We start from the raw sequence: 18806 nt of genomic DNA on the forward strand, positions 1-18806 counted from the left end.
TTGTAAACTTTAATCAGTTGATATGCTAATTTAATTAAGCGGCTACTGGGGCGTGGAGTAGCCGGACATGAGGCTACTAGTCGCGGCTACTCCACGCCCCAGTAGCCTTGTTCCTCCGCCTACCGGGTAATCTTCGGCGCGCAGCTCCTCGTAGCTGCGCGCCCTCGTGCGAATATCCTGCGTTCTGCGCAGGACGCAGGCCTACGGGTGCGTGGCCGTAGCTCCGAGGCCGGCGCTACTGCGCATGCGCAGACGCCGGGTGCTCGGACGAGGGCGCGCAGCTACGAGGTGCTGCGTGCCGAAGATTACCCGGTAGGTGGAGGAACAAGGCTACTGGGGCGTGGAGTAGCCGCGACTAGTAGCCTCATGTCCGGCTACTCCACGCCCCAGTAGCCGCTTAATTAAATTAGCATATCAACTGATTAAAGTTTACAAAAGGATAGCCGGGACGTAAGGATTAGCCCAAAAAGGGCTATCCTTACGTCCCATTGATCCACCTACCACCCGTTCTACCTTTAGAGGTTGAATCGTGGTGGTAGGTCCCCTTTAATAATAATTCCTTTATTTATATAGCGCACACAGATAACACAGTGCTGCACAGAATTTGCCAAATCAGTCCCTGTCCCCAATGGGGCTCACAATCTAATCAACCTACCAGTATGTTTTGGAGTGTGGGAGGAAACCAGAGGACCTGTAGGAAACCCACACAAACACCGAGAGAACATACAAGCTCTTTGCAGATGTTGACCCTGGGACTTGAACCCAGGACCCCAGCGCTGCAAGGCTGTAGTGCTAACCACTGAGCCACCGTGCTGCCCATAGTCCTATAGACTTTCAAACCTCTGAAATGTGTTTTGTAGGTCAACCCCCATTGAATAGCATATTGCCTTTTGGGGTAGCTACCTATAGGTGACAATAAATACCAAAAAGAGAAAACCCAGTACTTAATAAACAACTCCTATTACTAATCAAAAGCATACAATACCAATAGAAGTGTATAGGATCCAAAAATATATCATACTTCGTAATACAGGCGGTCCCCTACTTAAGAACACTCGACTTACATACGACCCCTAGTTACAAACGGACCTCTGGATATTGGTAATTTATTGTACTTTAGTCCTAGGCTACAATGATCAGCTATAACAGTTATCACAGGTGTCTGTAATGAAGCTTTATTGTTAATCCTGATTCTTATGACAACCCAACATTTTTAAAATCCAATTGTCACAGAGACCAAAAAAAGTTCTGGCTGGGATTACAATGATAAAATATATAGTTCCGACTTACATACAAACTCAACTTAAGAACAAACCTACAGACCCTATCTTGTATGTAACCCGGGGACTGCCTGTACTCAATTCATTAAACCTATAGGTGACATTACACTACAGAGGCAGCTTTCTTCTTCATGGAGGAAAGCTCAATTGCATACCAGAGATCATTGCATCTAACACTTTTACACCTGCACGATCTGCATAGAGAATCCTGAGGAGCGGAAGATAAGATATGGTGTTCAATAATATCCAATCACTTTCTTAAAGGACATCTACCACCTGGATGAAGGATTGTAAACCAAGCACACTGACATACTGGTGTGTGCCCCTTCTGGCAGGATCTGCTCTTCTTTTATTATCTTATGCCTTGGTTTTTAAGAAAAAAAGCTTTAAACATTATTCAAATGAGCCTCAGAGGCTCAAGGCTCCATTACACCAATGTAGCCCGGAGCACTGCAATTTGCATAATTTTAAAAGTCTTTTTTTTGTAAAAACCAGGTTATAAGAAGATAAAAGAAGAACATATTCTACCAAAGGGAGAACATACCAGTATGTCAGTGTGCTTGGTTTACAAACCTTCATCCTGGTGGTAGATGTCCTTTAAAACGGATCCTACTGTAGCCCTTTTTGGGAGTGATGATACCTTGAGATTGGGAATAGCCATTAGGGTTGAATCACTTTAAATTGTATACAAATGCAAAGTGACCATCTCATATATGAGAATTGGGGGCCTATTGACCCCCGCAGGCATAGCTGACCAGTCTGGACTGCAAATATCTGCAGCCCACTTATATACCTCACATCAAAAGAAAACTTCACATAAACGGCCAGCAGATGGCAGCATCAGACTGGCTAGTAAGGGGCTAAGCTCTACTTCTGATCACACATTTCGGCCTCACACCCGATGACTACATTTTTGACATACCTGTTCTATATGAACCCCGCACAGGCCGCACATTCCTGTAAAATAAGCAGATTTCATATTGACGGGAATGTGTCGCATCATGTCGCAAACACTTTGCTTTCGCCCCAATAATCTCATACGGAATTAACTTTTTTTTCCAAAAAATTTCTGACCTGTTTTAAGCTATGGGTTAGACTGGAGGTGCAGTGGAGGTGTTAGACTGGACCTACCCTTCACTACTCACAGGAAAGTTATCATTGTGAAATTATTGTGTTAGGACCTGAGTACTTAAAGGGAACCTGTTACCAGGTTTGGGCTTCCTACTGGGTGACCTTAGTCCCATCTGTGTCCATTTTTAACTGAAATTGGAAGCTATATTGTACTAGAGCAGTGCCCATGACTCTTCTCTGACAGGATAAAACCTGTTATGGATTGGTTTTGGGGTCACTAGAATTGGGGAATTCATTTTCAACATCGTGAGGGTGTGCTGCTGGTTAGGGCACCCCAAACCCAGTGAAGGTCTCAGGGCTCAAAATTGTATTCATGAAGTGCCAGGCGTATCCTGCACTTAGTGTTCTTTTAACACCGTCACACTGTGCACAAAATAATGCCGCCACATTACCCACAATACATCCTCACACAATACAGTACTGCATGTAATGTCTATGAGTGGAGGTTATTTAAACCACTATTGTTTCGCACTGACTACACAGGGTGAGAAAATCTATCATCGAAATCCATCATAATAAACCGGGGGCACTTACTCACAGATCCAGTGGCTGTAAGTTTGGTAATCTTCTTATATTTGTTATCCATGGCCTCCTTCCTTCTAAAATCAACGGTCAAAATTATGCTAATGAGAATTAGGGTTCCGGGGGGGGGGGGTTGTTCAAGAGCCCCTCCATTCTGCAGCTTCACAGGCTTTTATCTCGCACTCCTTCTCTCACTGCACTTCACCTTTCCCTACCTGATGTAATCTCATTATTCTCTTTATTCATATTAATTTCAATTATTTATTTAAAACTGTCCTATTTTATAAATTATCTATTGCCACAATTTTGCTCCTTTAAGACATCACCTTTGAGATTTTTTACACTATATTTTATATATATATGCATGTTTATATGTATCTATCTTTGAATATTGATTGAATGTTTTTTAATACTGTATAGAAACCCCCTTCCATATTGTACTTGAAGAAGGGCAGTTTGCCCGAAACGCGTTTACTTTGGAACTAATAAACCTATTACCCTACCAGAAGACTATCCTTTCAATAGTGCCGTGCCAGCTTTTCCTTTTGGTTTCCCAACCCAACTCTGTACTTGATGTAATCTCACACAGTTGGGTGTGAGGGAGTGTTCCTGTACAGTGTAACAGCCTGTGAAGCTGCAGTAAGGAGGAGCTCTTGTAAAGGAAGTCTACCGTCAAAATCCTTCATGCTTAACCAGGGACACTTATATATTATACTTGTTTGTTATATACTATATTTGTTATCCATGGCCTCCTTCCTTCTAAAATCAACTTTTTAAATTATGCTAATGAGTCTTAGGGCTCTTGGGGGCATTACCAGAAGCCCTGTATGCTGCGTATGCTGCAGCTTTACAGGCTGTTACATTCCACCCCCTCCTTCCCACTTTTTGAGATTACATCAGTAAGAGGGAGGGGAGACAGTGTTACAATCTTTAAAGTTACCTCCCAGGATCCTTCTGGCTTATTAGCATAACAGTAAATTATTACGTAGAATATTTCCACAGTCACAGTGCCTGGATCTGTGAGTAAGGCTGGATTCACACGACATGTCCTATTTTTTCACGGGGTACGGGGCGGTACGGGGCCGTCTATGGGGGACATATATCGGCCGTATATATACGTCCCCCTTGCGGTTGTGTGAATGCGGCCTTAATGAGTAATTGTCCCTGGTTCATCATGATGTATTATGATGGTAGATTTTCTTTAAAGCCGTTCTTGGTAACCCAACATACGTCCATAAAAACAGGAGACATCACAGGAGCCGGTCCAGTGCAAAATCAGAGCCTAAATATTAATACCATACTGTGCCACCAACAAAAGTTCTTACACTGTGTAACAGGATCATAGCACAAGAGATGGAATCGTCTTGAAGATGGTGAGACACAGCAATTGGTAGCGGCCATCACTGACCACCTGGAAGCTCATACACATCATATACGCTACAAGTTCTTGAGGTTCCTAAATAATAATAATGCCTTTATTTATATTGCGGACACAGATTACGCAGCGCTGCACAGAGCTTACCAAATCAGTCCCTGTCCCCATGCGGCTCACAATCTAATCATCCTACCAGTATGTTTTGGAGTGTGGGAGGAAACCGGAGGACCTGGAGGAAAAACACCCAAACACGGAGAGAACATACAAACTCTTTGCAGATGTAGACCCTGGGACTTGAACCTAGGACCCCAGCGCTGCAAGGCTGTAATGTTAACCACTGAGCCACCGTGCTGCTTCTGTTATTTTATTCCTGAGACAGCGCCACCTCGTGTCTCCTGGTCATGTATGAAATTGCAACTCAGCTAACTAGACAAAATCGAGCCTTGTTTCCTGTAAAACTAAAGCCATATCTTATCCCTGTACTCTAATGCTCCATGTCCCCCCTAGATGTTACAGAGACTACAAAGGATATTGCAGTCTTTGAGGTTAGTAAGCATCTGCCTTGGCCCTTTAACACGTTTCTCTCGTCCCAATTCCCTAATATTTTATAGTGTGATAACCCCACAACCTCCGCTCCGCTGTAGTAGAATAGATCTTACATTTGGCAGCGGGGATTATCCTCCAGATCTAAAATCATTAAATCACTGAGTGTGTAAACTCTAAGTCATTCTCCATGTCTCGCCGCAATCTCCCGGGACTCATCTTCTTCCAGGATAACGTCTTTTTCTTCTCACAAAAATGAAGGTCTGGATTTTGTGAATTACTTATTATTATATCACCTGCGTTGTATTGTTATATAAAGACATCCGGATGAGGTCATCTCCTCCTAAAAAGTTTTGGGCCGTCTGAGAGCAAGTCCATTGTAGATTGCAGGGCTGTGGAGTTGTGAGCCAAACCTACTAAAGTTCCCTAATTCTGTTTAAGTGATACATTAACAGTAATAATAAGGCTATTTATTAGCATTATGACGCAGTAACCAATTATTTAGGTAGATTATAACAAATAATTATTGGAATACAACCTTAAAACTTTAACTTTTAAAGAAAACAGTTCCCCCCTCATAGTCTTGTATAGTGTATATAATCCATCAGAACAGCTAACCTCTACAAACATGAGCTCAGAGGTAAAGCAAACTGCAACATACAGCAGTATGCAGAGAGAACGTACACTGCTCGAGCAGTTCTAAAATAAGTGCGGACATTCCTTCCCCTCTGATTTGTAGAGGAGGAGCTTCACTGCTGAGCATGTACATAATGTGCAGTCATATTCTTCTCAACTAAAACCATACAAACATGAGCACAGAGAAAAAGAAAAGTAAAATGTGAAGCAGCATAAAATCAGAACACACACTGAAAAACCCTGCCTTAATCCAGTTTTCCTGATCGCTCTAGCAGTTTTAAGATAAGTGCAGACATTCCTTCCCCTCTCATCTGTAGGGGAGTAGCTTTACTACTGAGCATGTACATAACGCGCATCCACATTCATCTCAACGAAAAGCCTACATCCTTAGATCAGGAATAGAACAAACATTTAGCGGACTTTCCATAATTTCCCCAAATTGTTATGAATAAAACTATTCAGCACGTACTGAAGTGAACTAATTGTAATATAATTATTATATAGTTTTGGAGTTGGAATCGGCCCATTTTATTCTGACTGATCTCATTGCAATCCATTTTGACACCGCCACCATTATACATTATACCTGCCGTGGCCCTCCACATTGCAGTCCACTGCCAATCACTGTGCCTCCCACTGTCACCTACTTTGCCTTCCAGTGTTATCCACAATGCCACTACCTTCCACTGCTGTGCACATTGCAACATTTGCCATAAATAGAGCTCGGCGCTGCCCCCATTCACTTTCTCCCTGGTGTCATCTGCTATGGCAATCAACTATGCCCTCCACATGCCATCCACTATGTCACTCATCGCCCTGGACTATCCCTCCCACTGCCATTGACGGTCAGTGATTACCAGTCACTATATTCTTATGATTTTCACCAAAATGATCTGAAAAGGGGGTCCATCATAGTCATTCCATCATATATTCAATTGAAAGGATTATAGATGTGTATATAGAAGAATGATAAGAATATGAGCTGCTCTGCCAGTACCTTCATGCAGGTCATGTAACTCCCAGGTGACTGGTATTCTCCTGATGTGCTGTAGTGTACACTATACCGCATGATATGAAGGGGTTACCCGCAGTTTAATGAGTCGGTAACCTTATATTCCCAGTCTTGGATGAGCGGTCCCCATCCCTGCAGCTTCTGGCAGATAACATGGAGTCAGGCTTGGCCTAGTACCAGGCAGGAGCAGCGCTTCTACACTAACATATTCCTCTAACATTGTGGATTTCACTTTTTCAAAAATTATTCTGGGTTTGCGTTTCGTTTTTTAAAAAAATCAAGATTCCTGGTAAAGACCTTTAAGCCAAGAGATTCGACTTATATCCTTATAGCAAAAACCTTCAAAATGAGTTCCCGTCCTGAAAATTGGAGTCGGGTGACTGAAGTGAGTGCTCCATTGTGCTCCCGTAATGTCGATCTTTATCAGGATACCAAAACAACATTCCAAACGTTCCTGAACGAGGCTACAGTGCGTTACCTGCAGAGGCCGAGGGGGACACCCGGCTCCTCCAATCTGGATGTTAATAAAGGTAAAGTCACTGTAAAACAGCATCCATTGTGGCATTGAGTGTTAGATATCTAAATACCCTATGGGATAGGCAAAAAGTTTCTGATCACAGGGGTCTCACCATCGGGTCAGGGTGCTGCTCCTTCAGTCTTTGGTACTACTGAGGCCATGCAATGTTCTTAAAGGGGTGGTTCACTGACAACAAGTTACGCCCTGTACCCAGGGTAAGGGATAACTTGCTAATTGGTGGGGTCCCAGTGGCTGGATCACAAGTACAGGGGTCCATTAGACCTCCAAATGAATAGATCAGCTGGTCGCACATAATAATAATATTAATCTTTATTTATATAGCTCCATCAAATTCCGTAGTTCTTTAAAGATTAGTACATGCGCCTGCTGCTTATGTCATCTCTATAGCAGTGGCGGAGATAGCCGTACAAAGCACTTTGCTACATAGACAGGGAATGGAGCAGCAGTGCACCTGCTCAGCCTGCCCCTCTATAAATGTAGGGTACAACAGACCCTATGGAGGTCTCACTGACCGATCAGTAATTTATCCCCTCTCCTGTGACCAGAAAACCCCTCTAACTCTATCCATATATTGTCATTCCCATATGAATAATACAGCGCTTTGATCCATTCAAACCAGGACGCTGGTCCCCCCCACCTTCTTATTATCCATTGTTCTCCCAGTGGTGGATATGGAATCCATGCAGTACCCAGACGTGCGAGAATATATATATACATTTTAGTCAGGGAATGTCTGTTATGCAACCAAAGATTGTACTGTAATACACCGAAATAGAATGTAAGTGTCTAAGGCCCCGATACTTGATTGCCATGACTACCCAAACTCGCTAGAATGTGGCCCTATTCACTTTCACTAGTGACCCTCGGGGATGTGGTTGGTTCCATATTTATAGCCCGAAACTAGCTGGATGCCTGAGTCACAGAGTCTTGTAGGGTGATCAGTCCTACTGGGTCCATTAAGCAAGAACTTCAGGGCTAAAGGGACCTTAAAATTGTTTCCCTTACATCACCACAAATCAACTTCATGTTATATTACCTGGCATCAGAGGGAGGTGTGTCCTGCTTGGCCGACCCCTCCCATCTACTCCTCCCCATGTCGCATGCCTCTTCTAAGTATTCAGCGCTTCATATCATGTGACCAGGGTAATGTCATTAAAGGTCCTGTTACATCTGCAACATCTACCCCATGTATGTATCTGATCACATGAAACCATAGCAGCCTCTGTGGAGGATGGGGAGTAGAAGTCCATGGAGGCTGCTATGATTTCATTTGATCAAATAGTTACATAGGGGAGACAGTGCAGAAGTAACAGGACTTTAGATGACATCACTCTGGTCACATGACATGAAGTGCCCAATGATGTAACAGAGCTCTCTCTCTCTCTCAATGCTCCAAACAGCAGCATATCATAGCATTGAGACCTGTCAATCAGGAACAAGGAGGTGGGGCAATGCAGTAACCACTGAATTAAGTACACTTAGTGTAACTAGATGAGTTGCATACAAACTGATTTTTTAACATTACAGCCATGGAGCGGAACCACTTATGGATTAGGGCAATGCTTTGTAATCATAGTTTTTGATGAACAATTTATTTTGGGTGGGTTAATTTCAATGGATTTCAGCGGATATATAGATTTCATTCATTCGAGCTTTAGATAAGATATGTAAGGAGGCTACTCCCCTCCACCACTCAGGACACATGCACTCCCCCTCCTAGATCCAAGGATGCATGTGTAGTATAATTCAGATCTCATTTGTGTATGTAGGGCACGACCTCCCAAAAATCTCTTCCAAAGTGTTATGTGGAATTGTGGAAACTGAATGATTAACCCAATGTATGTGGAGCCTCTCTGGTTGCTATGTACAGATACTTACTCCTCTATTTGTATGGACAAGCAGTACAGGAGCTTTGCCTTTACACAGCGGGAGACTTGTGTATATTGACCAGTAGGTGTTAACACTTCTTTACAACTAGGGGTTTTTTTTGGTTACCAAGGAAAATTTGGGTGTTTGACATTTTTTAGCTGGTGCTGTTTATTTTTCCATTAACATGTGTGTCCTGTGCCACCTGTTATATTTACTGGTCCCATCACCAGAATTACTCTAGTCCTCTGCAGTTTTTACCATTGGCGCATTCTTAGGTTTCTTTATTTTTTCGGTCTAAAATTTTGATATTATTTTCCTGTATGTATCTGTTTTATTTCCATGGCTTCCTTGAACTTCTGCTCAGCTCCTCCTTCTCTATAACATGCTGCCTGCAGATAGGACACTATGTACAATCTGCTCAGCTCCTCCTGCTCTATAACATGTTGCCTGCAGATAGGACACTATGTACAATCTGCTCAGCTCCTCCTTCTCTATAACATGCTGCCTGCAGATAGGACACTATGTACAATCTGCTCAGCTCCTCTGATAGGACACTATGTACAATCTGCTCAGCTCCTCCTGCTCTATAACACATGCTGCCTGCAGATAGGACACTATGTACAATCTGCTCAGCTCCTCCTGCTCTATAACACATGCTGCCTGCAGATAGGAGATTATGTACAATCTGCTCAGCTCCTCCTGCTCTATAACATGCTGCCTGCAGATAGGAGATTATGTACAATCTGCTCAGGCTCCTCCTGCTCTATAACATGCTGCCTGTAGATAGGAAGTTATGTACAATATGCTCAGCTCATCCTGCTCTATAACATGCTGCCTGCAGATAGGACACTATGTACAATCTGCTCAGCTCCTCCTGCTCTATAACATGCTGCCTGCAGATAGGACACTATGTACAATGTGCTCAGCTCATCCTGCTCTATAACATGCTGCCTGCAGATAGGACACTATGTACAATCTGCTCAGCTCCTCCTGCTCTATAACATGCTGCCTGCAGATAGGCCACTATATGCAATCTGCTGAGCTTCTCCTGCTCTATAACATACTGCCCGCAGGTAAAATACTTTGTAGAATCTGCTCATCTCCTCCCGCTTTATAATATGCTGCCTGCACATAGAACAATGGGCAGCTTTACCTCCAGGGATGTTCCGTGGAGAGACTTGACCCAATTTTCTGGTTGGCACTCCAATGAGTGTGAGTGCATGTAAGTTAGATTATTTTCCCAAGGTGAATTAATGCAGTTATGAAATATATGGGTGATTGTTTGCTGAATATTATCATATTTCATAACGGTTATTCCCGGCGTGAAAGTCGAAAATGACACTTTTTTGCCATTTCGCAACATATAGGAAATGGAATAATTAAAATGATCAAAAAGCCGTAGAGTGCCCAAAATGGTAGCATTAAAAACGTCATCTAATTTCGCAAAAATTGGCACCACACACATCTCCGTACACTGAAGTATAAAAAACGTATTAGCGCCAGAAGATGGCAAAATGAAGCATTTTCATTTGTACAGGTTTTAATTTTTGTAAATGTATGAAAACATTATAAAACCTGTATAAATTTGTTATCCCTGTGATCGTACCGACCCAAAACATAAAGTAAACATTTTCATTTGGGGCACAAAGTAAAAGCCATAAAAACCAAGCCCACAAGAAAATGGCGCAAATGCGTTTTTTCACCAATATCACTGCACTAGGAATGTTTTTCCCGCTTCCCAGTACATGGCATGAAATATTAAATACCACCACTATGAAGTGCAATTTGTTACGCAGAAAACAAGCCATTACAGAGCTCTTTATATAGAAAAATAAAAAAAGTTATAAAAGAAAAAACGTAAAAGGGCCTGGTCGTTAAGAGTTAAAAAAAAATTTGCTAAATTATCTACATTTCTGGATTTTTTTCTCTGTTAAGATTGGGAGCAGAGGGCACATTAATGAGCAAAAAAACAATAACTTTTTTGATCTTACCAAGGGGCTGCAATGAAACAGAGTCCTGGATACTTTCCGTACCCACTGTATACTCTATTACCTCCACTAGAACCTGCTTTCCAAAAAACACTGACGACCTTGTTGAGGAAGATATTTGACAAATAGTAGATTAGAAATGCAACCTGTTATCTTATAATGTTGTGCTGGAAATTTGGATTGGTGCCTGATGATCAGTGTTCAGTACTCATACCATAAGACAGCTCTCACCAGCAGCACTGCAGGCTTCTATGTCACGCTGTATATTACGTCACCACCATGTATTCCTTTTGTTCTGCAGATGCTATTGTCTTTGAGAAGATGTTTCCTCCTTTGTTTTCCACTCAACTTCCACCAGAAGACAGCGATGAAGACCTAGAAGACTCCCAAGGTAGACAGGATCTATAATAACACAATACAATATATTCTCCTGCTTCGGGTACTACGCATCTTCATGTACAAGAAGCTTCTGCTCTGATACTGGGGGAAACCTACAGTGCACAGTGTAACAGCCTGAGAAGCTGCAGTACAGAGGTGATCTGGTAAAGGAATCCTACCGTCAAAATCCATCATGGTAAACCTGAGACACTTACTCATAGATCCAGGCACCGTGACTGTGGTAACATTCTTGTATTTGTTACCTATGGCCTCCTCCCTTCTAAAATCAACTTTTAAAATTATGCTAATGAGTCAGAAGGGCTCTGGGGGCATTCCCACAACCCCCTTGTCCTGCAGCTTCACAGACTGTTACACTGTGCAGGACCCCCCCCCCCCTTCCCCCTTCTACTGTGTGCTGAAACTCCCTCTGTTGCTGTGATATCAGATAAGGCAGTGAGGAAGTGCTAGGGGAGTCCTTCAGGCTCATTAGCATACTTATACAGGTTGATTTTTTTTCAGCCATGCTGAAGATTTTTTTTGCAGCAGGAAAACTTCCACCCAATGCTTAAAATTTGCTGTAGATTTTACAGTTCTTATTGCAATCCCATCTGAACGTCAGTTTTTAATGTATATTTTGTAGATAACATTTTTTTGGTAATATACATTTTGCACATAGGGTTCCACAACTGCAAGTCTATAGAGTATTTACAACGTGTAAATCCACCCCTTGGGTAGGTCCACAGGTGGTTCATTTTTCAGATGAAAATCTGCAGCAAAATCGTCAAATTTAACATCCAGGACACACTTGCAGTTTTACGAACCAGGTAAAATCCATAATAATTCTGGTTACCATTAAGCTACAGAAGGGACCAAAAACATGAGTGTAAAAAGCCTCCAGCACACCGACAAGTCTGGTCACTCCGCCTGCCTGTGGAGGGGAACTCTATTATAGATGTTACAATAAATGGACATAGTTGTAATATCTTATAATAATCACATAGTCATTGTATGGGTCCTGGGGATGTTATGCACGTGCTCCGTCATGACAGGGCACTATTACCGTACACTATGTACATAGTCACCTCCGTCATCTCAGCCTCTTTGATTATAGGAAACATTTCCGCCATTGAATCCGGTGACTTATTAAGCGGCAGTGAAAGATCTCTTCATAGAAAGAGGAAGAACAAAGACCATAAAAGGGTCGATTTCATCCAAAGGAACATTGAGGTATGTGACATCACTCTACCTGGTATTGTTATACACTATATATACTATACTATGTATTTTACATGACTTGTTACTAGTCATTCACATTACGGGCAAGTCAGACGAAGCGCTGCTGCGCGAAACAGTGGTCATGTACCCTGTATATTTGTGAGTCCCTGCGTCTATCCCTCCCTTTGCATGTATTCTACACGCCATGTTTTTTGTGAGTATCACTAATAAACCGGAATGAAATAAGGAAGAACTGTGGTGAGTGCCATTCTACTGTTGTTTCCATTTTGAAGAGTTAATAGTTAGATCTGGTTCTGAAGGGTTTCGCCACTACAAAAGAAGATACTACTTTTTGGAAATTGGGGATGCATGGAGGTTGGGGGCATAGTATAGGTAGTATATGGTTGTAGGGGATACTTTGTACTAAGCACAAGGACATTGTAGTAAGAAGATGGCAGAAGTGAAAACATTGTAGTTATCATATGGTAGTAGGGGGCACATTGTAGTTATCATATGGTAGTAGGGGGCACATTGTAGTTATCATATGGTAGTAGGGGGCACATTGTAGTTATCATATGGTAGTAGGGGGCACATTGTAGTTATCATATGGTAGTAGGGGGCACATTGTAGTTATCATATGGTAGTAGGAGGCACATTGTAGTTATCATATGGTAGTAGGGGGCACATTGTAGTTATCATATGGTAGTAGGGGGCACATTGTAGTTATCATATGGTAGTAGGGGGAACATTGTAGTTATCAAATGGTAGTAAGGGGCACATTGTAGTTATCATATGGTAGTAGGGGACACATTGTAGTTATAGGATGGTAATAGTGGGCACATTGTAGTAAGCATATGGAAGTAGGGGGCACATTGTAGTTTTCATATGGAAGTAGGGGACACATTGTAGTTATAGGATGGTAATAGTGGGCACATTGTAGTAAGCATATGTAAGTAGGGGGCACATTGTAGTTTTCATATGGTAGTAGGGGACACATTGTAGTTATAGGATGGTAATAGTGGGCACATTGTACTAAGCATATGTAAGTAGTGGACACATTGTAGTTTTCATATGGTGGTAGGGGACACATTGTAGTTATAGGATGGTAATAGTGGGCACATTGTAGTAAGCATATGTAAGTAGGGGGCACATTGCAGTTTTCATATGGTAGTAGGGGACACATTGTAGTTATAGGATGGTAATAGTGGGCACATTGTACTAAGCATATGTAAGTAGTGGGCACATTGCAGTTTTCATATGGTGGTAGGGGACACATTGTAGTTATAGGATGGTAATAGTGGGCACATTGTACTAAGCATATGTAAGTAGTGGACACATTGTAGTTTTCATATGGTGGTAGGGGACACATTGTAGTTAGAAGATTGTAATAGTGGACACATTGTAGAAAGCATATGGAAGTAGGGGGCACATTGTAGTTAGAAGATAGAAGTAGTGGACACATTTTAGATTGCACATGGTAGTAGGGTTGTATTGTAGTTAGAAGATGGAAGTATATTCTGGTATTTGGAGGCTGTGATTCAGATTTTGGATTGGGGCCCAGGAGCCTCCAGTGCTGCCTCTATTCATACCCTGCTTGTTTGGTCAGTGCCATATATATCTTACATGATGAATACATTACTATGGTAATGTGGCCGGCGTCTTCTATACAGATGGACAACTCCCTATAATTTGGTTGTCTCTGTCGAGGTCACTGAGTTGTGAGGAACGTGCTGCAGACACTTCATGAGATGGGCTCTTATGGTAAAACCTGACCTATTATTACCCCGAGCCTCCCCAGCGCACTGTGTGTCAGTAAATGTTAGCGGAGCTGCCCGCTGGTTACACGCCCTGATTTAAGTTTTCGGGAAGCTAATCCGGTTAGCACTCCTGTGAAATGCAATGTAAAAGCCTGTTATGCTTGGCATCGCTGGGTATAATCACTCGGATGGAGCCCGGCGCTAATGAGATCTGACTGACTGCTTGTATTACAGCTTGTCAAAGACGCCGGCTCCCATGTCCTTCTCATGGATGACGAAAAGGTACGGCTGGAGCAGCTGCTGGGGGACGTTCAAGATGGCTGCAGCGATGATGACATCATGGTAAGTCGTAGACTTTATTAAGTGCCACATTACAGCATCTATATCCTAAATACTGACATTATAATCTGTACGGGTAAGTTATTCCACCATGTCATGATGCCACTGGCAGCGCCATGTACCACAGCTGTGCCATGTGTCATGGAGACTTTATGAGGTGAGCAGGTGTCCGGGTAGTAATATCTGCTAGAATATATAGAGGAAAGTAATGAAGCTCCATAACACCTGCACTGATAAGATGGCCGATATAGGACACCCTCTATAGAGTTATGGATGTCATTATCTACACAAATCTGAGATTCATCGTATCTATTTTCCAGGCCAATGTTTCTCTTTGGCTTGTTCCTGGTGAAGGCTACACTCCAGAACCTGATGATCTTGAGAAGTTGGCTATGATAGAAGCAGAGCTACAGATGATTTCCAGCACGGAGGACCCTGCTGTGGCTAATGAGCACCATAGAGAGGTCCAAGAGTCCCTGCAGGTAAAGTATGGTCCATTAGGAGATCACAGTCATAAGTGCTCAGGGGCTTCAGGCTAGTATTAACCTCTCAGTCATGTTCTTTCAAGAGCAAGTGTCACAACATGTATGATACTTATAGTATGGAGGCTGCATACTTAGCATAAACTAGTATAGAGCTGGTACAGGAGGTGCGACTATGTCATTAGATACAGGTGACAGCTAGAAACATTGGGCAGTGAAGTAGTTAGACAGTTCGAGAGGTTGATTGATTGTCGGGTGTTCACAGACTTCCATGACCAACCCTCATGAATGCACCAAGAGTACAACTTAGGGTGATGCCACACATGGCGTTTTGAAACCGTTAAAAAACGCATTCGTTTCTGTCAGTTTTCTATTGTGAAAATTCGGAAAAACTGTCAAAAACGGATGTGTTTTCAAAAAAACGCATGCGTTTTTTAAAGGATTGCTTAAACCCGTTTTTGGTCCGTTTTTAAGCAGTCTGTTTTTTTGAAAACGCATCCGTTTTTGACAGGTTTTACCAATTATCTTAATTAATATTGGTAAAAACCAGATGCGTTTTTTAATGGACTGCTTAAAAACGGACCAAAAACGGGTTCAAAACTCCATGTGTGGCATCACTCTTACCCCTTAAAAAAACAAGACCACATAAATCTGCATTCCCTTTTCTTTTCTATCCAGCCCAGACTATGATGATGACTTCTCCTAAGCACCACTCATCTCCGGAGATTGTGCTTCCTCCGTCATAGAGAAGTAGTAGTTCTTAGCGTCCCGTTATCAGTGTTGTCACACAGCAATACCGCCTCCACAGGGGGCACGGCATCGTCCCATGTATGAGTCCTAACCTGTAGCCCATTGCAGAGCCCAAATATGGCAACCTTATCCCCGACGCTGGTAACGCCACTGAGTGACAGATAAGAATCTAGGTAATTGTCTCATGTCGGAACTTTGATCCATTTACTTCTATAGGATTTCTGAGGATATCTCCTGCAGCCCCATAAAAGTAAATGGAATTGGACCCTATACATACAGTACATTCACGCCACATATGACCCATAAAGCAGTGAATGGGTTGTTCCGGGTGTGTTAAATATCAGACGCTTGCGTTCTATCCCGCCACATAGCTTTCTCCGGAGCTGCGTGGATACGCATAACATGAGTAATACATAAACCATCAGGACCAGACCTCGGGCCTGCATGTAAAGCTAATCCCTGCAGATGTCTCCCTGGCAGACGCTGGGGATAATTGACTTGCACAGAAATTATAGGTAATTCTCCTTCCAGGAAGTAAACACGCCAGGCTCTGGCTCGCTAAGGGATATTTAAAGCAATAATGGAAGTCTTACGGGTGTCATTTTGTGGCGAATACAAGTGTTTCAGAAAAATGACAAAAACCTACAATTAACCCTCGCCACATACCGGGTAATGGGAGAAACTCCACGTGCAGCAGAGTCGAATTATGTTTTTGTGGTTCAGAGGACTTACGACTCTAAATAAAATTCTCGTTGAAGGCTCCTATTATCTTCAGCGGATAGGACTGTACATAGATATTATCTCTGCCTTGTGTTTGGCTACCGGGAGGATAATCTTTAAGATCATTTAAGGAAATGTGCTGTGAAGGGTTAGGACATATAGAAGTCATAAGGGGGTCACGGCTTGTGGCTCCTTCTCTACAAACCATGAGGTCTTTGTTTGTGTCCCTTTGGCTTCAAGGCAACCAGATGATACCCAGTTATGTAAATGAATTGAAAAATGTTAAAAAAACAAACAAAAGACCTTGTCTTCTCCGGTCTCTTGCAGTCATTCCGTGTGTACCCCAGGAAACCTCCCGACGTACACGCTGAGTGTATACTGGCAGGTGGTGTCATCCTTTATTGTCTCCGTCCGTTCATATACTGGTTGCAAAGATGCACTAAGTTATGTCTTTCCATCTTGCATGTATAAGCTCAGCGGAAGCCATAAGAGCCTATGGGGACGGATGCAATTGTATTGCATCCCTTCCTGGCTTCCGCTGAGCGTAAGTTCTGGGAAGTCCCAATTGATGTAAATGACCATATAAGGCGAATTACATCACTAGGGAAACACCCTGAACATTGGCAGTAGCTAATCACTGGCCGCTGCAGATGTTCACTCCTTCTCCCACTTTAGGGGAGGGAGGAGCTTAACCCGAGGACATATCCCACTTTATGTGCATATAGCGGGATACCTTGCTGCCCTCCTTTGTAAGGATACACGAGAACGAGCCCAAAGTATCCTTGCAACAGAGGGCTAAAAATGAGATATGAGCATTTCATTAAAGGGGGTTTCCACGAATCCTCGCAGGGGCAGTTTTCCGTTTTCCAGTTCAGCCAGAGTTGTTGGTTGTTATGGGTAGGTTAGCCCACTCATGCCTGCAGTGACTAGTCAAAGGAGGTACTGTTACCACTAGGCACCGCAGGTCAATAGGCAGTGTCAGGTAACCGAAGCCTGCCGCAATGCTGGTACATGAAGCCCAAACAGGGTAAGTACAGGGTAAGTGATTGTTGGAAGCTTCCTTAGGCCCGGGGCTGGATCCCTTATGTCAGGATGTATCATAAATCAGATCTTTCTAATGGTAAGTAGCTCCAGGCTGCATGCCGCCTGTTGTAAGCCATAGCGTGTGATGTACAGTATACATGTATCTGATATGGCTCTGGTATAATGAAGACCAGAGCGCTGTGTGTTTCTCATTATATCGGCAGTATTAGTGAGGATAAGGTATCACTGTTATGGATGCCATTATAACACTGGCAGTTTTATTGATTCTATCCAAATGGATATAGATTACCCCGCATACTCCACACACTCCGTTACATGTGCCTATCTATCTCAGGGGTAATAGACGGCTGCTCCTATATGGGATTTTTGCATAGGCATATGCTATAAATTTAACATACAAGAATTTTGTATGTCTCCTGCTTCAGTGGAGGCTATAAATCATGAATGATCTTTGGTGAACCTAATAGGATATGTGAGATAAGAGCTTTCATGGCTGTTCCTTATAGCGGGTCACTGCTTCTTGTTAGAAATATCCCTGGGAAAGAAGAAATAATCTAGTTTAATCTCCTGTAGCGCCTCCTCAGGACAAATGAAGCATTACACATTGGCCAATCATATCTATAGATGTATGTGTAGTGTAGTACAGGTCCCAGAGAGCTGCAGCACTGCTACTGGTCTCCAGCAGTCTTATAGAGATGTATAATGTATACTGTACATGCACAGCTATCACGCCATTCACACGGAGGAAGGTTGGATCCTCCGCTCTCCCTATGACTATGTTATGTGCATGGGATTCTCAGTTAAGGTGTTGTTGATGATGCTGCTGTTGAATGCTACATTTCTGAACCTGTTATTGCTAAAGAAAAGCCACCATTGTGGTTTGCAGTGAAGAACACATGCACACTCTCCGCTGAGCATGCATGTATATTGGGTGTTCATTAGCAATAGCCATAGGGGTAAGCCACTTTTCAATAAATCTGTTCTATTAGTATATGTACTTCCATTGCGAGCTACTGCCTTTCCCTGTTCTCACCATGCTGCCCTCTGCTTATATACAGAACCTCCTGTTTCTCCTTCATTCTGATCTATTGGTGTCACCCACTGCGTCGCTCTCTCACAATCTGTCTCACTGACAGCAACAGAGCAAGGGTAGTAAGGATGAGCCATAATCTCCTCCTGCAGTCCTTCCTATTCAGCAGAGATCAGACATGTAAACAAAGAATCACA

At 42.8% G+C, this 18806-nt stretch overlaps 1 protein-coding gene across 2 annotated transcripts in view; it reads left to right on the plus strand.

Annotated features, from left to right (window-relative positions):
* FSIP1 (fibrous sheath interacting protein 1) overlaps positions 1-18806 on the plus strand; it is a 45314-nt gene that overhangs the window by 17597 nt on the left and 8911 nt on the right. For both annotated transcript variants that reach the window (XM_072115237.1, XM_072115236.1), the window contains exons 7-10: positions 11196-11285; positions 12384-12499; positions 14479-14586; positions 14904-15065. In XM_072115237.1, the coding sequence (XP_071971338.1) occupies positions 11196-11285; positions 12384-12499; positions 14479-14586; positions 14904-15065 (476 nt within the window). The remainder of the gene's footprint in view (positions 1-11195; positions 11286-12383; positions 12500-14478; positions 14587-14903; positions 15066-18806) is intronic.

This window comes from Engystomops pustulosus, chromosome 7 (assembly GCF_040894005.1).
Source record: "Engystomops pustulosus chromosome 7, aEngPut4.maternal, whole genome shotgun sequence".
NCBI lineage: Eukaryota > Metazoa > Chordata > Amphibia > Anura > Leptodactylidae > Engystomops > Engystomops pustulosus.